A 24,678-nucleotide genomic window follows, 5' to 3' on the forward strand; every position below is an offset into this window, starting at 1 on the left:
TGCTCTGCTGCCGAAAAATACCGAGCCGAGCGCACTCCTTCGACATTTTCGCCGACCAATCAGAGGGTTGCCGATCACTGTTTCTGCTATCGATGCGTATCCCCTTTTACGGCACCCAGTGATCGCACATTACTTCATCCAGCTGTACTAATCGTCAACAGCAGGTGTGTTCGGGGAACCGGATTAGCGCGCTCACGGTTAGCGCGATGGTTTGGTCTTGGATGTTTCATTTGATCTTGGATGTAGTAAGCGACGTACGAAGCACAGGGCCCTTGTCTCTATCACATTATGTTGTCAACCCTTACCCTCTGATTCATCTTGATTTCCTACTTTACTTTCACTAATCAGGTTACGCAATCATGGGTTCATGGGGAAGTTGTCAAATAGAGCGATTCAATCTTACAAGGTCATGTTGGTGTCAAAGATGGAAGTGAATGACTTCTGGAGAAAAAGCAGTTGAGTGCCTGCTAGGACTTCTACATAGCCTGCTGTGATCTGGAATATATATTGCTCATCAAAGCATGAGGTGCATGATTGCCTCCTTTTATCTACACTATTTTATCAGCTTGGCAACTTGGCAGCTTAATATATGCCTCCTACTCATTGTCCAACACTGTTTCAGAATTTATGGTTTAATAAGCTTATAAATAATCCCCCTTGTGTCCACAGACACAAAGAAGGTTACAGAATGTCAGTACATAGCCATCGATACCGAGGCAGATTCAGCGGTGGCAGGCAAATGGCTCCTGCCCTTTCCCCGTCTTGGCTAAACTTTTTCCCAGGAGACATCTCGGCAAGTGGGGTCATTCTTGTTTTGGTAGCTCCTGACTCATCCTCCGTCTGTTCCCTTCATCCCGCTGGCCTGAGAAAGCTCTGCTTGCTGTCTCCGTGTATACAAGTTCTTTGGTCTGCCTTCTGTGAACACCAGCAGCCATCATTCCCTTTTCTCTCAATTCCTGCACTGAGCTGCAAGCTGCCCATCTTCCTTTATCTCTCTCTAAGCTGTCCCAGCTCTCTCCTGAGGACACTTTATCTATACCACCCTGGCAGTCTGACGGTATATATTATAGCCATTTACAACTGGCTGATACACCTTTGACTGTTTCACCTCACATTAATAAGGCTCTGGTGATCAGCAGCCTCCTGCCTCATCTCTTATACAGGGGTCAAAAATGGTCTTAAAGGACCAAACCTTCCATAATCTGTTTATAGTTACATATATGTAGGAGTTTGTTACTTGATGACAAAAAAACAAAGTTGTATGGAAACATAATTCAAGGGATGGCTTATAATGGTTTTCTAAAATATTTATACCGTACAATTTTATTAGATTATTACCCTTTTCTTACATATCCAGTGGACTAAAGTTAAAAAAAGTAATTTCTGACGTTATTTAATAGAAAAAACCACCATGCTCAAAAATATACGTTAGCTAGTGTGTAATAATGTTTTCCAACATATTGATGCAATTATCATAAACTTAAAGTTAATGCATTATAAAATATGTAGGAGCGAGTGCTGATTCGTGGAAGCTGCCATGTTGCGCCACCATCTATAACAGGATGGCAGACTTGGATGTTGCTGTTCTACTTAATAACCAGCCACATATGTACTATGCCTTCTAGGTTACCTTTAGTTTTAGGATTAGAAATAGCTTTTTCAAACCAAAAGCCAACATTATATTAGCCAATGTTAGGGCTGAGTGCCCTAAAAATCTCACTTTCCCTCTGATAAACAGCTGTTGCTGTCATTAGGCAGAAGTGAGCTTCACTGACTCATCGACACATATTGGACTCTTTTCACAAAGTTTTACAGTAAACAGACACGGACGCCCAACTGAGGTAAACAGCGGACTGACAGCCTTCACTCACTACAGGTGAACCGTGGCAAGAGTTGTTGTCCCACAGCAGCCTCCGTACTGTAGATAGGTTTACGCACTTCAGTTGTGAGGATTAAGAAAACAGAATTCAGTATCCTGCAGTTTGCAATCTGCTGCTGGTGAGATTGTACACACTGTACCTTTTAAGGAGTTTTCAATCGTTGGGCAACAATTGGGAGTCCCACTAAATATATTTGTTGGTTTGTGGTATTTTGCTCTTCTGATCAACATGCCTCCTCTTTGTGTCCTTAGTTTAGTTATAGTTTCATAAGTAGAAAGGTACTAAAAAAGCTGTGTACAGTAACGTGTCACCAGCTAGCATCTCCACACTGATTTTCAGCTCCCTGAGCTTTGGTGTTTTCATCCCTGACACTGATTAAGGTAATTGGGGAGCTGCTGAGTATGCACCTCACACCCTGTATGTTTGAGACCTCTGGATATTGCGGTGAACCTCAACACAGCTTAGCCTCGCCACCTTTTCTCAGTGAAAGCCAACGAGTGTTTTAGCTGAAGAAAAAGGAAGGAGCCAGCCTGCAGCCTGGCAGTAGTCTTATTTAAAGAAGTATCTTTAGCAAGGAGCATTGTAGCAGGTGGTGCAATCCCCTGTGGAGTACTCAAGGCAACATCCTGGAAGAGTCCAGATGCTTTATTAGTATCCTGAAACATCACGGGCTTAGCCCAGCCCAGAAATCTTTAAATTTTCACCCAATAATTTAACAATTTTCTCAACAAACTCCCTCATCACCTTCTGTTCCCATCTCCTTTCTATAGTCCTGGTCAATCAAACAAACAAACACGCAAAAAAAGCTAAACTAGATGACAAATCTTACTTATTGATTGTTTTGTTTTGTTTGTTTCTAGAAGTTATTTGAAGACACTGGCCAGTAACAGATTATATAAAAGCATTTTTTCCTTTTTTTGCTAATTAATTCACCTACAGCAGGGTAATATCTATTATATCTGTCTTCATAAGCTCATCCTCTCTTATTGTACAATTGTGTTCAAGTTTTTATCCTTTGGAAAACATTCAATTGCTGGATCATTTGAAAAGATACCAATGATTCACATATGTGCTTCAGTGAAACCAAATTATCACTTGAGGACCTGCAAATGAAATTCTACAAAGGGCAGTTTAAGGACAAAGCCACTTAAGCCTTATTCCACATTAGCATCACAGTGAGTGCCACAGCGGTTCTCAGCCTGTGTGCTGTGCCCACTGGGGAATGGATGTTTTTTCTATTGATTCACACAGTTATAATCCTATGTAAAGGTGCACTTTGGAGATACGTATTTCATAGATTGTGTTCACTTGATCAAAAACATCTGAGACCCACCGAGCTAGCTAACTCACCAGCTCTTTTCTCACCAGCCTTCCTGCAGCTGAGACTGCGATAGCCGATTATCCAGTTCTGACTCATCTGCTGCTACAGCAACAACAGGCAGTTCTTCCTCCACCTTCACTTCTCTGCCCACACCTTGTCGCCTTCATGCTTTTTTTTTTAAACACGATTTTCTTATATAGCCTCGCTACTGTCATATACCAACAGTAAGTCCTGTAATCCATGTGCTCCTTTCTTTCTTCTTCTTTCTCGCATATAATTTAAGTGAACTTGAACCAAAGTCCTCAAAAGGGGAAGAGTTTCTCATTAAAGTAACAAAAGTTCAAAATGTTTTTAGTTAACGAAATTTGTTTTTTCTACTTCAATGCATGACAGGAATAGCTGATTATATACCTTCTTAAAACCCTGGATGACATGCCTGAGAAATGTTTATGCCCAAAGCGTCATCAAAACTTGCTTTCAGCTTCCTGTATCGCCCAGCCCCTCACTCACCAAGCTAATTGTGTGGAGTCACTATGAAATTGCTTAAAGATAACTCCAGACAGCCATACTATAACTGCACCAAGTTCTGCAAGCTATTTGAAAGGCCAGCTGGAAGGAATCAAACTTGCAGTAACCTTGATAAACTTTTTTTATCCTGAAACTTTGCAAGTGCTAATATTTCCCATTAAATTATGTGGCTAATGACAGGATAGGGCTTAGTTGCCTTGTTAAGTTTGTGGATAATTCGAATCCAACCAAAGTCAAACTGCTATTTTCCTTCCTGTTTTCCAGTAATAAATGTCAGTGTGTTACTGCTTTTAAATATATATCAGAAATAGTCTGTCAAATGCACTTTTTTCGCTGTGCTAACAAAGGAACATTTTAACAGGGTAGTGTACCATGGTTTAAAAGAAAGAACTAACAAGTTTAGTTAACAGAGCTCTTGTGGAATAAAGACTGCCTGATTTTAAACAGACTGACATTGACATCTGCAGCTGCATCTTGATCGCGCAGCCTGCAGACTGGTGTTAATCCTATACATTCCTCCTGCTGGTGTTCCTTTTAGCACGACAAGGAAGACGAGGGCAGGCAAGAAGAAGACAAATTACTTTTAAGCCCTCCATTTACATGGGCAGTAGACCACTAACCAATGAACCAATGGCTCCTGTGTGTGTGTGTGTGCATGTGTGGCCCATGGTATGGAATTCACAAAGCAAGTATGTGTACTATTGCAGAAAAATACTGTAACAAACTTTTATGGCGTGTTACTTAACCTTTCACAATCTACACAGAAATAAAAAACACTGTTAGACAATATCACTGTAAACTCAGTCGCCAGGAAAAGGTATTAAACACAGTCCAGAAACAACAACCGATGTTTACAGTGATTGTGTCATTAGCCTCCAGCCATTATATAATGTTAAAATTAATTCAATAATAAAATTCAACAAATCACCCATTTTCATTTGCTCTGTTATTTCATAACTCTGCTCCAGGGTGGAAGAGGCATCACCACATCATTGTGGATTAATTGTAGAGGAGGATCAGACCAGTGAGAGCTGGAATCCTTTTTTTTTTTTAACAATTATTGGTTGAATAGAAGAACCAGGCTTAAACATTTTGAATTGCTACTCCATGATTTATTCATGACATATTTTCAGCCTGTAATTAGGGATTCGTGTGCTCTGCCAAACCTTTGTTAAAAAAGTAAAGTAGTTCTGCCGACTATAAAAATGAGAAATGGTCTCTTCATAGTTCATGTAGTGAAGTGAAAATTAAGGGCACGGAGGTTTAGGTGCAGTCCAATATTCACTGACCTTTTAGTTCTGTTTTGGTCTTCACCAGAGAAAAATATCAAGGTCTGTAGATGGTGGACTTCGCTTCAGCTATTCTGCTGTTCCACACAAGCGGTCTCGGCTTCTCAGGTCTGAAGAATTAGCTTGTAGAGTTCAAAAAGTCAACAAATAAATCAAAATACAATGAAAAAAAGAAAACATTAAAACTCCACAGAGCTCCAATATTAAATGGCTTTTCACTGCAGACACTTTGGTAGCAGATAAGGAAAGATGCAGGACTTTCAGAGATCACTTTAGTCCCTATAGAATGGATGCTCCACAGTTCACTCACTGATCACTCAACATTTTTGACGCTACATCAAAGCTGTAGATTTGTGTGTTTGTAAGGCCTGCATCTCACATAATACAGTGTGGAGCTTGTGAGAGCACTTTACAGCGGATACAAGCATCCAGTCTCATTTTTTTAACATTTGGAAACAGTGAAGAGAAAAGAGCTGAAGTGTCTGTTCTATGAGCAAAAGTAAGTCAGTGTAGTATTTAATTTAATATTTCGTGAAAAGATTAAGCAAGTTCCTGGTTATTACTTTCCATATTTGAAAACCAAACTTTCACCCACTACAACCTTTCTCATTTTAATAATGTTGAACAAAAATAAATCTGGGAGTAGAGCAAAGCTACTAGGCCCATACCAGTAGACTGTCTAGTTGTAATATATGAAATCTTGCACATAAATCTGATCCTTCTGTCGAGATATGACGTGTAGTTTGTGAGTATTTTTAAAAGGCAGGAAAAAAACAACTAAGCTCATCCAGATACAAAAAACGAGTCACAAAACACACGGTTGAGAACCACTCAAAGCAAGAGGCATGCACAGTTTAACTGATTTTTCTTTTCACGTTCAAGTTTGCTGGCTGTGACACACCAAGTGGCAACCTCTGGAGCTGAAAAATGAATCAGTTCTTGGTTCAGTTTGTGTAGAGGCTACTTGAAGCTAATTAGACCTGTGTTAAAATGCCCAATTTCATAGTATTGAAAAGCACGTTAACAGCCTGCTACAAAACATATGTTTGGCCTTTATGAATATATTTCACATTCATAACAACTCTAGGGGAGCGAATTCTTTTTATAACTCCTCCATTTGGATACTGGACTTCGAGGCATAGCTTTTGATTGACAGGTAACCTGACATAGACAGCTGGAGCTGAGCTAGTGCAGTGGAAAGGCTCCCAAAATAATTTAATATCTCTTACCAAAGGTAGAACGAAGCACAACAATGGAATAATGGAAAACATAATGGAGGCTCTCATTCGTTTCAAATTGGATATCACAATGAATAGCACCTCTACAGAATAGTACCTCTTTGAATAAACAGAAGTTCACTGTTTTGATTAATTTAGTAGAAACACTACAATCAAATTAGCAAACTAGGCAGACATTTCAAATATGAATCTGTGATGATTGTATTCATATACTTTTCAACATTATTTTTGCATGGGTTGTTGCAGAAACATCAGACATGGTTTGTTGAAAAGGATTGACTGTGCTAAATCTAGCAATATGTTTTACTGTGTTATTATGTTTATGTGATTATATCAGGTTTTGCTAGTATCATAGTAAGTACAAGCAAAATAAAGACACGTGAAAAGGGTGTAGCTATCAATTATCCACACCCTATAAAGTAACTTGTGTATTAATAGTGTGAAATATATTTTACTCAAGAAATGACTATATAATATTGGTCCAAAGTCTTTAACAAACTACATATTGTCATTGTATTGGTTATATAGACACAGTTATGGGCTAGAAAATGTTTGAACCTGTTTGGCCATTAAAACACTTTTAAATTCTGATCTGACCAATCAGCATGAGATATATACAAATATATAGACATCCAGAGACTTATCTTTTTAAATGTCAAAGGTAAGTGTCTAAATAAGTTATATAATTAAAAAAAAAAATTTGGAAAAGACAAGGAAACGCATGAGTTGGTGACTGCAAGCTGCAATTAGTGCAAAGCCATACATGTATAGCAGGGGTGGCGAACTCCAAGCCTCAAGGGCCAGTGTCCTGCAGGTTCTAGATATCACCCTGGGTCAACACACCTGAATCAAATGATTGGAGAACTTCAAGACATGTTGGCGATGTAATTTAGTGATATAAATCAGGTGTGTTAGATCAAGGACACATCTAAAACCTGCAGGACATCGGCCCTTGAGGTCTGGAGCTCCCCCACCCCTGATTTATAGGGATGCCGCTTCTTTGACTTCAGCTAACAGCAAATAACACAAACTTTAATCACCTGTTTTGTTCATGTTAACTAACTTTGTGTTTCTGATCTGTTAGCTATTTTTATTTCATCAAAATTCCTGCATTTTATTTCATGTGAGCTGAATTTGTATTCCTGTCTTTTTGAACATCTGTTTTGCTTCACTGCTAATCACGTCACTGCCAGGTTCTGTGTGCACGCTTGGTGCATTGGAGCGTTTTTATTGTAATTATATGACAAATAGCATGAAGGCAGTACAGACCAACCAAGAAGTGCTTCAGTTTTTAAAGTAAAATTCTGGAGTTTTATTAGTTACTTAGAACATATCACCTGATGTCCGTGTCTGTGCATTGCTGTGTATTGCTAATAGATGCAGCTTGCTAACTAAGCTTCCTAGCATTCGCTGATAACCTACCATGCAACCCTTATAGAAATATGCCAGAGTCCGAAATTTTCAAATGTATACTTCAAAAACTAATGAGTGGCATCCAAGTGACTATATTGATTTTTTTACACTCTCTTTGAGACGTGTACACACACACACACACACACACACACACACACACACACACACACACACACACACACAATAACAGTGACAAGGACAGAATTACCACTAATTCCACAGTTTGTTGCAATTTAAAAGACAGGATTTCTTAATGCTGGGTATTTTTACCACTTTAAATATCCCATTTAATCAGCTGTAGCTATTTAGCTAATTAATATTATGTTGGCTCTATGAGTTGGCTAAAACATAATGACAAGATTATATTAATAATAACATTATTAATTATTAATTATTAATGTGAATGTTCTATGGAAGAGGATTAGGGCCACTGGGAAAAAAACAAGGCTCTAAACTAAAAAAGTCAGAATTCTGACTTTAATCTCAGAATTCTGTCAGAATTCTGACTTTTATCTCAGAAGTCAGAATTCTGAGAAGTCAGAAGTCAGAATTCGGAGAAAAAAGTCAGAATTCTGACTTTAATCTCAGAATTCTGGGAAAAAAAGAGAGAGAGAAACGTACCCACTTTTTTTTCCAGTGGCCCTAATTCTCTTCCGTAATGTTCTGCTTAAAAATATTAAAAATCACACGGCGGAGCTCACGGGCGCGTCACTGCAACTCCCCCTGGCTTCTGCTCCGCGGCTGCTGAGTGAACCCTCATCTGGGACTCTCCTCAGCTCTTACTGGAACAGTGGCGCGGCTGCCCCTCTGTTGGTCTTCCATGGTTTCTTGTGTTCTGGGGGCCTCTGGATGTCTGGAGTTTTGATCTCCTCCATACCTGCTTCACACCCTGGAGGACGGGGCTGTGGCCCCCCTCACACTCCCTAGCAGATCGTTACATGGAGAAACCTTTGGAATACAAGCGCGCTGATCCACACAGGTATGCACACGGGTATTCACTGCTCGTAGACCCAAATTACACCTTTCTTGGCTGCTACCTCGAAGCACATCTGTCCTGCGTGCTGCACAACAACATTGAATATTTAGTATTTACTGCTGTTTACACTTAGCTAGATTAATGCGATGGTGTTGTGTTTAGTATGTTGCTTTGTTTTTTGGTTTTTTTGTCTTTTTTTGCTTGTTTTCTATTCTTCTCTCAACAGGTGATCCAGGAGATTTTTATTTTTTTTCTCCCCCCCTTTCTCACTGTCCCTCTCCCCTTCTGTTTTTCCTTTCCTTCCTCTTTCTTTCTCCCTTTCCTATCTCTCACTCATGTCTGTCCCGTCTGTAACATCTGAAAATAAAATATAATAAATAATAAAAACAAAGATCGACCAAATGGACCAATACGGCAATGCCACGATGATCCATTTGGCAAAGTAAATCCATTGGGTATCCTTGTTGGTCTTCAGACAACAATTCTGATGGCTAAAGAACCAAATGGGACAGGCAAAAAAAAAAAAAATCACAGATGTTAAGCCCACTAAGCACATTATTAAAACCTGAGATCATTTCCCTAATTATAGATGACTGGATCTTGACATTGTTTCCACATGAAATATATGTTGGAAATATATGTTGATATATAGATCAGATTATAGCAAAGAAGGAATTAAATGCAATTGTCTTTGTTTGTTGTTGTTTTTTTAAGATTATAACCCCTAATACTGTAATCACACGGTTGTGAACAATGTATACAGAACGTGTCATCCACATACACAGATTAGTTTGAGCAGCACCTGTTTGTTTGCTTTTTTTATTTTAAGTAGACATTTTTAAGCTCTTTACGGTTTTTGTATATCTTACTTCTATTTTACGTGTGCTATGGAGAATTTAAAACACTAGATTCTTAAAATGACCATGTCTCTGTCCACAATGTTGGCATCATAATCTTGGAAATGCTGTTAATCATAAATGAGGTTGGTTAGTTCACTATTGAGGTCTAAAAGCAAAGTTAAAATGGATTAAGTCAAAGTGGAAGACTGTTTTATGATCAGACAAATCAAAATCTTTTTGGAGACATGACACCGCGTCCTCTGGACTGAAAGGGTGTCATTTGGCTTGTTACCAGTGCTCAGTTCGAAATCCTGCATGTCTGATGGTAAGGAGGTGCATTAGTGCCTATGGAATTTTCAGCCTGCACATCTGAAAAGGCTCCATCAATACTGACAGATATAATCAGGTTTTAGAGCAGCATATGCCCCATCCATCTGGTCTTTTTCAGGGAAGGCCTTGCATGTTTCAGCAAGACAATGCTAAATCCCATACTGTGTCTGTTACAACAGCAAGGCTTCACAGCAGAAGAGTGTGGGTGCTGAACTGGCCTGCCAGCAGTCCAGACCTTTCACAAGCTGGAAACATTTGGCACATCATGACACAAAAAATATGAGAAAAAAGATCCAGGATTTTCGAGCAACTAAAATCCTTTATCAGACAAGAATGGCTCAGAAGCCCGGCATCTGGTCTCCTCACTTTACAGATGTTTATAAACCGGATGGAAAAGATGCTAAACACATTTTTTTGAGGGACCTTTTTTTGCCATAATCCAATTCTAAATGAGATATAAATTTTCATTTGACACAATATCTGTGTCCTATTGGTAATAAAACATGATTTGCAAATGATTGCATTCGGTTTTTATTCAACATTACACAGCATGACAACTTTTTGGGGGGGACTGAAGTTATATTTCCTACTGTGAAATGGCAAATCATCTCATGCATTTTTGCATAAGATAACTTTTCAAAAACGTTTAAACGAGTATGATTCCAGTGAAAAACATGCTCCTTTTTGTGACATGGTGCTGCTCTACATCCTGGATGAATGAATATATCTGTCAGCAAACGATTTGTTGATGTTTTTTAAATGAATGCACAGTTATTAGATTCATCCAGTGTGTTTATGCGTGTAATTAAGTTTTCCTTCCATCTTGAAGGAATATTTCTGAAGTTTTACACTAGGTGCTTTCTCACCAGTATGTCTCAGTAGATGATGATACAGTCTTTTGTGAAGCACGATGTAACATTGTTTTGAAAGGTGCTGTGGGTATCAACTACAGTGCTGTTGTTATTACATTAATGAGTTGTCATTATGCGCCTTTACAAATCAGTAAACAGTGTGTTATAATGACATGAATGAACAACAGTAGCACTTTTTAAAAAATGTCTCCATATGCCCAAAAGAACAATGTATTAATGATTCAATGAGGGCGATCGTGGCTCAAGAGTTGGGAGTTCATCTTGTAATCGGAAGGTTGCCGGTTCGAGCCCCGGCTCGGACAGTCTCGGTCGTTGTGTCCTTGGGCAAGACACTTCACCTACTGCCTACTTGTGTTGGCCAGAGTGGCTGATGGCGCGATATGGCAGTCTCGCTTCTGTCAGTCTGCCCCAGGGCACCTGTGGCTACAACTGTAGCTGCCTCCACCAGTGTGTGAATGAATAGTGGAATTGTAAAGCACTTTGAGGGTCTCGAAAAGCGCTATATAAATGCAATCTATCATTATCATTATTCAATCATCAGATGTCGGTTTCATGCATTGGATGCACGAAACCGACATCCGATGTGACTAAAAGATTTAACCCTTTTTACTGCAGTTCTTTAGACCTCATCCTTTATTACTAATAGCTTCACCTTAACTGAGCACATTAACATTTTTAGTTCATACTTCGAATCGTCAGTTCTTTCATTATAAGTAAGATCCCACCTTCTCTGTGAGGCTCCATTTAATCTTTCGGGAGCCAGCTGAGAACTGCCCCCAACCAAAAATGAAAGTGCCGTCATAACTGCCTCACTGCAGCTATCATTCCAGCTGCATGCTGTGAAAAAAATGCAGTGGCTGATTGGCCTTATTAGGATGAACATAATAGCAAATATGAGAAAACTCCTTTAATTAAAATGCAGCTGGGCAACATGTATCACATGCTAACTAGCTCAGCTGACCTTCGTGCCAGAAACAGCCCTCTGAACAAAAACCCCTGTCCGCTTTGGGCTGAAAGCCATTTGCCGTGGGCTGCTTTGTGGCCATGTAGCACAGAGTGGTCACATCAGTGGTCGACTGAGGTAAATCATTGTTGTTACTCTTGAAACCTGCACTCGCCATCTCACTCACCATCTGTTTCATTAAAACCTGAGGTGACTTTTTGATGCCATTTTCCTCAGCCTTGGCCTGGATGCTGTTTCAAGGTAGACAGCTCATCAAAATGATTGACAGAGCAAGCTTTACCAACTGCAGGGGGTGGAACTGACAATATGCTTCCTGCCAGAACCAACGTGGACAAGGAGTAAAAAGCCACTTCAGTGTTTTTAGACAGTATGTTCCCTTTGAAGCTCAGGTCAACAATAAATGTGTTCCAGTAGTTTACAGCAGTGTGTCCCAACCTTTTGGAGCCATGGCACATATTTCACATTTAAAAAAAGTCACCAAAAAAAACTATCACAAAAAGCATATTGATCATTTCACCAGGTACAGCGGAATTGGCTTTGTTTGTCCCCAGTATTACTTTTTTGCTTTCTTCTGACCACCACTCATGGCAGGGCCTTCATCTGGATCGGCATTTTCTCCAGGACTCAGGTCAGATTGACCACTTTTTCTTTTCAAATATTTATGTATTGCTATTATGCATTGTCTCACAGCATGAGTATTATGTAATTTCTTCTTCGTCTTCTTCTGTTCTACTGGCAATTGGCAACCCATTTAATTAGAGCAGGTAGTTGTAATGTACGGTGGCCCCTAGAGACAAAGCACGTACAAACTCCAAAACACTTGCAAACTCCAAAACACTTGCAAACCCCAAAACACTTGCCAAGTACCACTTGGCTTGTAAACAGGCATTTCTAGGGCAAATATATCTCACAGCAAAACAATATGGATGGATATATATCATCACTAATTCCTAGAAAAGAAATCAAAAATATTCTGTTAACAACACAGAGAGCTGTAAACCATCTACAGCTTTCATATGTCAACAGCGTCTTAGCAAAAACTTGGCTAATTGCTTGGGTTGAAATTCGAAAACTGCCAAGAAGTCGAAAAATACTGAAACAGCTCTTCATAATTCACATTTACATTCAGCACTTCACAGCGCTCGGAGCGACTGGCTCTCATTTCCGACACCTGGCTTCCCTGTTGGGTCGACTGAAAGTTGCTGGCAGTCCAGCAGAGTGACCTGATTATTAGAAAGATCATACTGTAGCTGCGAGTCACAGGCTTGATCCTCTGCTGGGTTCACACTTCATAGCTGTTGTTAATCCTCGCTGAACTGTGCACGAACAAGATAGCGAAACCTTCCCTGTTGCACGGGCATTGCGAATAGCAACCGTGCCCTCGGCTCTTTCCTCGTAAAATTCATGCATGCGTGGCTGAGGGGATGTGTGAGGAATCTGTTTTGTAATTACGCTGGTTGTAATCTGGTGATTGAATGTGCTGAAAAAGATAAGTTGCACGAGTGTTTCGAGTGAAAAGCGGGTAATTACGACTCCTCAGCAAAACTGTTTGAGGATGTTGCTCACAGCTAATGTTCACGTGCTCGGAAAATCAGAGCGCGCACATGTGTTTAGCAGGACTGGGATGAGTTCAGACTGCAGACTTTGTGACCTTTCTTTGCTTTGCTCATGTGCACAGCATCTAAATTTTAGATTAAAGCATCCATAATCACGTGAACTGACTGCACCACTGTTTGGTTGCAGCATCACAGAGAAGCTTTAAATACACACGGTATTGCAGCATCGCAATAAATCTCCTGTATCCAAATAACATCCCCGTTATTTGTTTTGGGAAAGTGGCCCTTTTTAAATCTAATATCAGTTATCCTCTACGCAGCATAATCAATACTCGGTGACCATTCTTTTTCTGCGCCGCTTTGTCCTCCTCGTGCTCTAACATGCATCCCATGGAAAAATACATTTGTTACCCGCCATCCAAGACTGACGAAGGTCAGGCTGTGAATTTACTGCAGCTGTTTGTCTTCCCCGCTCGCTCGCTTGGCATGGGCTGCTTTGTCAGTGTTAATGTAGTAAGTGTGGAGGTGCAGCCTTTCCAGTTTATTAACATTTGAGAGTGCAAAGCAAATCAAGAAAAAAACCCCCCACAGTCATCTGGATGACTGTAACGTTCATTCAGGAGCTGGCAGTGCAGGACGGGTGATGCGCAGTGGTGTGTGGGGGTTGATTGGGTTGGGTGAATGCCCAAAGGGACAGCCGGGCTTTCAAGGTGTAGATAATCTTCATGCTTTTAAAACCATTTTAAGATAATAAACCTAGGCTGGCATAAACAGTAGTAAGTGCTTTGCAGATGATTAGAAGTTTTAAAAAAAAGAATAAAAGCTTTTTGTAATTTGCCAGATGTGCAATTATATAGTGATAGCAGAGGAATAGATATACTGATATTCTATTTATGTTTGATTTAACACTCTACATGCTGTAAGCAAGTGAAGACTTTTGGAGCAAGCCAGAATGAGCTCATTATCACTTCTCCAGCCATCTGGTTTTGCTGTGTGACTGTACTACATCATCTGGTCGCACTGATGGCAACCCACCATATGCATAATTTTAAATAAATTTTAAAAAAATCACTTGTTATTGTGAAACAAAGCATAACCGTGTTAAACATGCCGCAGTTGGACTGTGCATGAAGTTTACTTGGAAGGAAGGAGAGTGTGCTTTGTTGGGTGTCAGAAATGTTCAGTTATATACTGTTGTTTGTTTGTTTGTTTGTTTGTTAATTAGTTAGTTAGTTAGTTTATTTGCTTGTTTTATTCAATTTTAAATCATGCTTTTTATTTGTTCTTGTTTCTAATGTCTCTGTAAAGCACTTTGAATCACCTTGTTGTTGAATTGTGCTATACAAATAAACTTGCCTTGCCTTGCCTTGCCTTGCCTTGTCACATCACAGCAAGAAGGACCTGAGTTTGAATCTTAGCATTAATTTGCATAACGTTCCTCAGCACAGTGTGTTCAGTTGTTTCTTCACACAGTCAAATGGCATGCAGGTCACATGAACTGGAACCTGGATAATGCAAATGAGTGCGCGCATGTGCAGGTATGTAGCCCTAAACTCTCCAGTTTCTCTGCTCTTTATGCATTGCACTCGTCTTTCACCCTTGAAATCTGTGCCTGTACTCTGTCATTAGGAAGCAGGAGTCCTGAAATAATCTTGGTACTGCAGGATGAATGGAAGTTGCAGAATGCGTTCTCTCCGTTTACATTTTTCTTTTGTTTTTACATAAAAGAAGAATGAAATTAATTAATTACATAGTGTTTGTAGTCTGTGTTTTCAAAATTGGACAAGATAAGTGGTAAGCTTTTTGTTTGTGGTACAATTCTAAAGTCAGTATTTGGTTTGACAAACCTTTATTCTTCAACACAGCCTGAACTCTCTTAGGCAAGTTTTCGTGTCATTTCTTTAAGAAGTCTTCAGAAATAGTTCTCCAGGCTTCTTGACATTCAAGGACATTCAGCTTCTTCTTTGGATGTTGGCTGCCTTTTGTTCTGTCATTACTTATTACTCCATAAGGCCTGTTGTCACTGACAAGTCTAGTTCTTGTGTAATTTGGCATACCTCAGTCTTTTCTCCCTGTTTTTCTTTCTTAAGAATGGCTTCTTGACAGCCACCCTTTCACTGAGACCATTTCTGATGGGTCCACAGTAAGTGGATCCATCTACAGTTCGCCATCTACCACTCCCAACTGGTCGCAGTGAATGGCTGCCCCTCCCTGAACCTGGTTCTGCCTGAGGTTTTTCCTGTTAAAAGGGAGTTTTTCCTTCCCACTGGCACCAAGTTCTTGTCATAGAGGAGTCAACATACTGTAGAACATGGCAGCGTATTTTGTGCCTGTCAAACTGTGTTATCTTTGGCATTTTTCAGATTACATTCAACTAAAGAAATCAAAACAAATCATCTGTTTTTGTGACAGGCTGCAAGTAACAAAGTGCCTAAAGATAGAATTTAAATTTGGCTCTCTGCTAAGTTCTCTGTTACGTGTAGACACAACACTGGTTCATTCCTCGAGTTAGATGTCTTCTTTTTATCCTTGAATGAGTCATAGGTCTGTGTTAAGTAGCTTAACAGACCTCTAAAATGGTGAGAGACAATAGGTTTACAAAAAGTAGCCAATGTCCAAAGAAAATGTTTGAATAACCTTCAGAAAGCTTATAGAAGCTTATTGCTCAAATGCACTTTGTCTGGCTCCTTGCAAGCAAAATATAAAGAAATAAGAGGTGGCTCAAGATGTTTGAACAGTACTGTATTTTCTGTAACATATACACTCACTGGCCACTTTGTTGGATACACATTGGTGGTACTGGGTTGGACCATCCTTTGTCTTCAGAACTGCCTTATTTCTTCGTGGCATAGATTCACGGTGGCATTTCAGAGATTTTGGACCATATTGACATTATAGCATCACACAGTTACTGCAGATATCAAATGACCCCTGCTGTGGTCTTCTGCTTCTGCATACCTTTAATTGTAACAAGGTATGCAGAAGGGTTCATTTGAAATACTGCTGTTTTCCTATCCGCTCAAAGCAGTCCGACCATTCTCCTCTGACATCATTGAGGGATTTATCCTCAGTGGATATTTTTTGTTTTTCATGCCATTCTCTATAAAACCTAGATATCGATTGAATGAGCAGATTCTGAAATACTAAAATCCTGAACTACTAAGGGGTGGCTGCAGCTCAGGAGGTTATCTACTAATCAGAAGGCTGATGGTTCAATCCCTGACTGCTCCCAGTCTGCATTCCAAATATCCTTGGGCAATACACTAACCCCAAGTTGCTCTCTGATGCATCTCTCAGAGTGTGATTGTTAGATAGAAAGCGCTTATGTAGAAAAAAGTGCTTGGGTGAATGGAAAATGTCGTATAAAGAACTTTTAGCACTCAAATGGATTAGAACGGCACTATATAAGTCCATTTATCATTTATTCAGTCCATTTGTTTGGTATCAACAACAATCCCATATTCAGAGTTGCTTAAATCACCTTTCTTTCCCATTCTGATGCTCAATTTGAACTTTCCCTTACCTTCATGTCTACATGCCTGAATCTTCTGAGTTGCTGTCATGTGACTGCCTGATTAGAGATTTGCATTAATGAGGACTGTAATAGCCCTGTGATAAATTTGCGATATGTGCCCCCCCAATTCTAAAACAGCTGGGATAGGTTCCAGCCCAACTGTGACCCTGAATTGGATAAGTGGAAGAAAATGGATGGATGGATGGATAGAGAGCTTGAACAGGTGTACCTAACAAACTGGCTGGTGAGTTTATGTCATGCAGTGATGAATGTTTATATTTTAAATAAATACATCATAAGTTTCAAATAAGGAGATTAGTGTATGTAAAAATGCAGTTTTTCCTTCTCTCGGCTGCGTGTGATGTTAATGAGCGGATCTCCTCATCCACCCGCTGCTCCAAACATCTGTTTGAAAAGGGCAGAGAGTCATAAGAAAGTAGTCCTAAAGGAAAGGGAATGGGGGGGTTTCAGAGAATGGATGAAGTGAGGGGCTGTGTAAGAAATAAGAATTATTTTTGACCTGTGACTTATGCAAAGCTACTCTACTGGAGTCAAAAGATGAAAATATGCTGGAAAGGAACAGAATGGCCCCCCTTTATATAGGGATTTTCATGCTTTGATTTATACAACAAACTATTTGTTTTGGGTTTGTTTTTTGTTTGTTTGTTTTTTGCAAAAATGGCAGTTTTCCTTTTGTTTGTAGAACCCAATAGAAAGCTGTTATGTGGTCCTCCATACAGCGAGAGATGTAAGGCTGCCAGTTTCAGAAAAAAACACTTGATCATTGTTTTAAATCACAAATACTATTTTAAAGGATGAATGCTTTCTTTTCATTGCATCAGTTCTGCAAAAACAATACAATTCAATTGTGTATTATAGTCCAAATTGCTGATGCTGTAATTTTACAAGCCAACAACACTGACAAAATAATGCTAGCTGCAGCAGTCTTAATGCAACAGCCTGTTTTGTGCCACCAAACGCTGCTACATTCCTGTAACTGAGCCTTGCATAGATAAAAAACACTGGTTTCGATAATCATTGTGCTTTTTACATTATGCATGCAGTGAGAAAGATTATGCAAAAAAATAAAATAAAATAAAAAGAACAAGAGCAGGAACCTTTTGCAAAAACATTGTTCACATTTTTGTGGCACCTCTGCCAGTGTCATTTGTGCACTGCATCAAATTAAAGCACCTGACCTTCAGTTTTATGTTTCGGATAGATAGCGAAGGCCCAGTAAAAAATATTCTTTGCAGCAAATATGTCATTCCCAGCATTTTTTTCTGTCTTTGACATTCATATTGAGATTTAGCAAAAAATTTAAGCGTGTCCATCGCTGAAATTGCAAACAAGCTCCAGCTCTGACTCAACTGGTGGCGGAGAGCTGAGGGCTGAAAGAGATTTATCATATTAGAAGACATGATGTTTTCTTGGCTTGTTGCGTGGATTCACATCACTGGACCGAGGTATCCATTTTGTCTTTTGTGTGAGGAACAAAATGACAGTGCTTAGAACTGCTGCCGCCACGAAGCGCAAGCACAGATAGTTACTGTTTGCCTGAGGAGGATATTAAACGGGCTTCCTTATTTGGGAATCATTTATCCGTCTGCAGTGCCGGCCCTCGGCTGTGTACTTTATCCTGTGGCTAACTGCATCTCAGTGAGCCTTTTGCTGTGATAAAACGGTTCATAACTGTGCAGATAATTCATTTCAAATGTCCCCCAAAATTGCCACCCTGGAATGTATGATCACTCTCAAGATGAATGACACTGCAAAGGCACCACTTTGCCAGTTAAGCAGCCTCTAATTGTAGATTGAACCAGAGTGAGAAAAGGGGGGAAAAAATCATTGTCTGTCTTTCTTTGTATCCCAGGTTAATTAAAGAACATTTGCTGAATTTTAATTAAAAGGTGAAATATAGTCGATTGGTCCAGTAACTTTCAAATGCCTTTATGAAAAACCCCTTTTACAGCCAGTGAGAGCGCAGGAGAGCCTTTTTCTTGTACACAATACTTTATCAAAGAATCACATATAAAAACACTTCTTTCCAGAGAAAGCTTTTAACTGTTTGATTCTCTCATTGGTTGCTCCCTCTAAATCTGACACGTTGAAGCCCTCGACTACAAGGAACAATCGAGGAACAGAAAATGCACACCACACCACACAGACCCTTAAATTTAAGATTAGAATGCAACACACACAATTCAAAAATATATTCCTCTAATCTTGCAATAGTTGCAATAGGTTGTTTTTCTTTTTTCTTTCAGTTGTACAATTAGAAAAAATACACAGGTAACTGGATTTACTGGAGGAAACGCTTTAACAAAGTCACAAATAATACTGTATTTTGCACCAATGACAGCTTTGGATCCGACGCTCTATCATCACTAAGTGTCTGCAGTGTTCTCTGTGCCATGAAGCATCAGAGGAGATGTTGATCTCCCGTGTGTTCACATGAGTGTTCGCATGCCCTAAAAGGTGTGGAAAACTGTGCCCCGCCAGCGTCCTGAGGGTCATATACACTTGTATTGACATTTCCAGGGTTCGCCCCGCTGTTTTGTCATGTGTGTTCGCAAGTAGTCACCTCGGGGAGGGGTGTCTGGTCCTGCATTACCACTTGAGGAGGGGTGGGGGCAGGGCGAGCGTGGGCCACTGAGTTTTTCTGCAGCTCGACCCCGAAGGCGGGAGGAGCGTTCTGCAACTGTCTCCTGTACTGCACAAAGCTGCAGGTCTTTAGGATGATGGCCAAGATGTTCTTTCCTATTAGGATCCCAGATACCCTGGCGTCCCTGTACAAAAGCATGTTCCCCCCGCGGATGAACAGAGTGATGATGTTAATGGTCACAAGACTGAGGATGGGGTACAGGAGCATCTTGTGGGGGACAATGTTGATGCCCTGCATGCTGATCTCGCTCAAGGACACGCAGGGCAGCACGAGCAGGAGGATGTAGCAGTAGAAGAACATCAGGCCCTCGGCCCACAGAGGAAGCCCTTTCTTTTGTGGCTCCCACAGGTTGGCTTGGATGTCCAGTATGTCCAGCAAGTCCACCACCACCCAGAAGAGGCGGTTACGGATCTCCTCGCGCTTCTTGAAGGCTCGAACATACTCCATGTGGTCGATAGCCACCAGCACCACAAACAGCACTGGGATGCAAATAGACAGCAGCAAGGTCAAGGCTTTCCTCGCGAGAGCGTCCAAGCTCTTCCTGTCTGCTTTGTAGTTTTGATACACAAAGTAAACCTTGATCTCCAGCACGAAGATGTAAAGAAACCAGAGAATCATGGCGTAGCCTCGCTTCGCTGTGCGCACCTCGGCGCCCACCCACACTGCCACGTAACGCAAGACAATTAAGAAGCAGATGTCTCCCACCATCACCATGATGCAGATGCCGATCTTGCGGGGGCCGTGATTCTGCTCTACCAGGTAGGCATCAATCAGCGCCATGCTGCTCATGATCAGAATGGTGGACAAGCACACGTGGGGTTTGTTGGTGGGAGGCGGGGGTACCATCCTTGCCTGTCTGAGAAGAAGAAGAGGAGGTTTGTCGTTGAAGAGGGAGTGCAGAGGGTCCTCAGTTGTCCAGTGAGAGGCAGATCAGATAGCGCTGCTAGACAGCGGTGTTCCCCTCCATTGCTTCTTTCTTGGCCACAATCCAGGATGCATTAATAGGATTCACACAGATCACTTCAATCAATCTCCGCCTGTGCCCAAGCCACCTGCCGGGTAGACAGCACCCCTCATTTAGTAAATTGTGTTAATTGGTAAACGGTCTGTAAACATACAGCTTCACTTGTCTGTGAATTAATATCTCAGGATGTGCCTACCTTTTTACGCTCTGATAATTATTCAGGGAACACCACAGTTTAATCAGCGAGTTGCAGTTTCTCTTATTAAAAGAGAAAAGCTGCTGCGATGTGCTCTCGTTACAGATTCACTCTCGACACCCTTGTTTTCATGCAAGCTTAAGCTGGAGAGATAAAAATCCAGCTGAATACTCACTTGTGTCCCTCTTTGTACTTTATCCTAATGACTGGCAGCGAGCGATCATCCATGAGACTGCACTGGGAGATCACAAAGCCCATCTGTAATCCACAGGAGAAGAGAGGAGAAAAGGCAAGGGATCCTCTCCTTCTCTGACAGCCATAAATCCACCAATCATGGATAGGTTTCTGTCGCTCTTTCCTTCTTTCTTTCTTCAGGTGAAAGAAAAATCCCCAAATCTTGCCGTCATAATCCACTTACCAATCAGACCGAATCAGGAATAGACATCTTGATGGTCACAAAGACAGCTCTCAATTTCTGCCTCTAAGAATAGAGGTTGTTTAGTTGTTGTGCTTAGACGGAGGCTTTAAAATGCCCCAACTTCAAAAAGAAAAAAACAGGGTGGTGGTGACAAAGTTGATTAAAAATACAAAACCTCAGCAGTAAGTCCTGCTTCAAAGACAATTTCCTCTCCAGAAGTTTTCTCCTTCATCATCCACCATCCCTGGCCGAAGAAGATGAAATGTTTTGTGTTGTTTTCCTGTGCAAGTATGTGCGTTTCACAAGAAGAAGGATTTTTGTGGCTCTTTTGAAAGCACTGCGAGCGTCCCTTTTCGCTCACACTCACTGTTTGCATGTGTGTGTGTGCATGCGCGCGTGTGAGGGAGAGAGAATGTGTCTGCGCGCAGGTTTCAGCTGTCTCCACGCTTCGTTGTCGCTGTAAAATGCTGCCCCCCTGGCGAGATCCTGGCTGCTGCACCGCTTTCTGTCTCCCGCTCAAGCAGTTTTTTTGTTGTTGTTTCTTTCTTGCCAGGGACACCAGGATCAACAGCGCCGGTGGATTCCCCTGTGTCCACTCGGCGTGCTCTGCCAACACCACCAGCACTGTTATACTCCAACGCCGCTGCTTGTCTCTGCCCGTCAGTCTCTGTGCGCTCTTCAGCCCTCTCCGAAGTCAGAGAGATGCTCCTCTGGTGCGTTGAGACACACTCCTGAGATTTTTTCCCCCTTTCTCTCCGTGTGTCTCTCTCACAGCTACGCTCCTTCTCCCTGTTCTGCCCAAGTAAAGGCACTTGCTGTGTGGAGGTGACACTCAGCAGACCACAGCTGCAGAGAGGAGAGAGAAAAGAGGTAGAGAGAGCGAGAGAGAGAGAGACAGAACACTTTTCCAGGGGGTGGAGAAAAGCAGGGTGGGAAAGAGGTTGGGGAGGGAGCCAGCGTTCTGCAGCTTAGCTGAATGCACAACTTCTCTCTCTTTTTCTCATCCTGTTTTCCCTTGCCTTTCTTTTTCTTTACCTCTCTCACTTCCCTTTCTGCTTTTCACATTGTGTCTTGCACTGATATCCTATTTTCTCGGGCTGTTTTCTGTTTTGGCTCCCAGAAAAAGCCTCCGGTCTCCGTCTTCTTTAAAAAGCCCATTATGGCGCCGTGCAGTTCTACCTCTCCCAAGTTCGAGGTGAATGGAGATGAAAAGTGATCCGGAGAGGAGAGGGGGGGAGATGCTCTCCAGTATGGGATGTAGAAAGCCAGCTTCCCAGGAGGATGTGTGTCTGCAGTCATCTGGGGAGACATGGGGAGGTTGGGGTGGGGGTAGGAGGGGGATTGAAGAGAGGAAGATGGGGGGTATTGGGGGGGGGGGGGGGGGGGTTTCAACGCCTCTCTTGACAGAGAGCCTTTCTATTGATCTACCAATGGAGCACTGAATCAGGAGACTAAGACAGGGCCAGTAACCCAAAGAGATGAGGGGTGAGAAGAGATGGGGAGGTACAGACGTAGAGAAAAAGAAAGGGAGGGAAAAGTGACGAGGAGGAAGGATGACACGAACTGAGGAGAGGAAAAAGGAACACCGGGAGATGTGCTGGGTGGGCCCAAATGTCAAAGGAAACATTTTTATCCCCTGAGATGTAATAATGCCTGGGCTTGGAGATAATACCTTTCTAAAAAAAAAAGAAAGTTAATTTTTTTAGAAAGGTAGGAATAGGTTGGTGTGTTTGCTTTGCCATGCAGTATGCTAACACCACCAGCTCTGTTTATCCAGCTGGGCCAATTAGGGATAATCCTCCCTCAGAGGAACCAAACTGCTTTCATTAGTACAGTATGAAGCCATTTACTGCTCACTTCATGAATTGCGGTTATTGAAGAGTCAAAAACTATTGGTCTTCTATGCAACCGTGGCTGCACTTTTCATCCGACTCTGGAATGACAACAAAACATAATTGCAATCAATCATGCTGATTTTTTTTATTTGTTGTTTTTTTCTTTTTTGCACTCAAATGGATATGGTTACAGAATTACCAGCTGCGCATCAGCTGACACCTGCAACCACGGCTGTTTATAACTTCTATCATGCCTTTATCATGGAAGCATATGGAGGTCTGAAAAAGAAGTCAAGTGAAGCAGCCATTTGCCTTTCAACAGATTTCTTATTGACTATTTCCTCTGGATTTATCGACCATAATTGGGCCATGATGATGAATTATACCCTTCTTTGCAAACTGTAAAGTTGATGTTCCATCCACAACATTTTAATGCATTTTGACAATCACAACACATTGCAGTCATCAGTTTAATACCAGCTGGTACAAAATGCTACTGCAACATATTTAACTGATTATTAAAGATGGCGGCTGGGTGGTTGTTTGAGGAAAAGGTCACAAGTTTGATCCCCACAACAGGCAGCAGACACACACTAACAGAAATGTGTCCATGAGCAGGGCACTTACGGTAGGTGCTACACCTGCTACACTATTTCACTCAAAGCCACATGGGTATCAGTGTCGGCTGAACGCCTGAATTGTAATGTAAATCAGTAGATGGTTTGCCTATACCGCTCGGGAACAGCCCTGTGATCTTAATAGGTTCACTCCCCCTAGAATCAGTATGGAGATTGATACACCGCGTGTTCTCCTCTTTCTTATTCCTCCCACATCTCGTCCACTAATATATAATTTATATCTTCATTTACATGCCTTTTGTTATATATCTAATGGAGTCCAAGACTATATAACTTCTCCATTAAACAAGGCAGTTAACCTGGGCTCAGACTGAGTCACATCTGCTCTCTATCTTCAGTTATTTTTGCGTCATAACTTTTGCACTGTCCACTTCCTGCTGTGACAAAACAAATTTCCCACGTGTGGGACTAATAAAGGTTATCTTATCTTATCTTATCTTATCTTATCTTATCTTATCTTATAAATGCTCAGCATTTATGTATTGTCATCATTAAATCTGTGAGGATATCACATCACTGTCGCTTTTATAGAAAGCTGATTTACACACGTGTTTATGCTGGGGGGTTGTTGTTTTTTTTACTGTCAGCTGCTGTCAAAGATCTCAGTCTTGATTAATGTAATTATACTGTTATACAAGCAGGATGTTATATTTGATGCCAAGAGTGCTTCAGAAGTCTTCTGTCCTCTTGTGCCCTCTCTCCTTCGTCCATCAGAGTCTGCTCAGCCTCTTGCAGAGGACTGTCCTTGGCTCTTGGACAGGGACACTGCATCATCACAGTTCAGCTCCAGGCAGCTAACACAACAGATAGCAGACAATAAACCCCCAGTCACATTCTCCATAATATTGTCTAGCATCAGCATTGACAATCAACTATCAGAAGGCACAAAAAGAGAAAAGCAATGGAATGGCTACAGCAGGGGCCTCGTCATCTCATCTTTTGGACCTGCAGTTCAATCTGTTTGTCTCTAAACATGGTATTTGGCTTTATGCAAATATTTGAGCATGCTTTCTCAGAGCATAACACTCCATTTTTCAGAAATGTTCCCTTGACAACCGAGTGCAGCAGCTTAAGAAACGTGTTTTCTCATCTTGTCAAAAGAGATATCATGGGAGGAATTCACCGCTGCACATTGTACCTTGAACTCAGCTTAAATAACACATAAAGTGTGTTTTCTAAACAATGGAGCTATAAGAAAATGTGCTTTCAAGAGGAGACTCTCCTTATGGCTGATTGCAATTC

General features: G+C 41.1%; 1 protein-coding gene and 1 long non-coding RNA gene across 3 annotated transcripts in view; one reads left to right on the top strand and one right to left on the bottom strand.

Moving 5' to 3' along the window:
* The first annotated feature begins 276 nt into the window (after nt 1–276).
* The window catches only part of LOC146655910 (uncharacterized), a 46,256-nt gene continuing 21,854 nt past the window's right edge, over nt 277–24,678 (top strand). Inside the window, exons 1-3 of one of the 2 annotated variants that reach the window (XR_014914387.1) lie at nt 277–14,744; nt 16,859–16,964; nt 21,517–21,676. This is a non-coding gene — a long non-coding RNA (uncharacterized LOC146655910). Of the gene's footprint in view, nt 16,965–21,516; nt 21,677–24,678 lie in introns of both variants that reach the window. The other variant, XR_014914386.1, reaches the window with a different exon arrangement.
* On the bottom strand, nt 17,434–21,520 carry LOC146655911 (transmembrane protein 121). Its single transcript, XM_085428645.1, has 2 exons — nt 20,721–21,520; nt 17,434–20,437 (listed from the first exon to the last, which is right to left on the bottom strand). Exon 2 carries the CDS (start codon nt 20,229–20,231, stop codon nt 19,281–19,283), a length of 951 nt encoding a protein of 316 aa, XP_085284771.1. The 5' UTR covers nt 20,232–20,437; nt 20,721–21,520; the 3' UTR covers nt 17,434–19,280.

This window comes from Rhamphochromis longiceps, linkage group LG13, assembly GCF_057381845.1.
Source record: "Rhamphochromis longiceps isolate RC_006_pf linkage group LG13, R_longiceps_female_GT1.1, whole genome shotgun sequence".
In the NCBI taxonomy this organism is placed as follows: Eukaryota; Metazoa; Chordata; class Actinopteri; order Cichliformes; family Cichlidae; genus Rhamphochromis; species Rhamphochromis longiceps.

Excerpts from the sequence above, each read along its gene's own strand:
- LOC146655911 (XM_085428645.1), bottom strand. The coding sequence starts at position 20,231 with ATGGTACCCCCGCCTCCCACCAACAAACCCCACGTGTGCTTGTCCACC.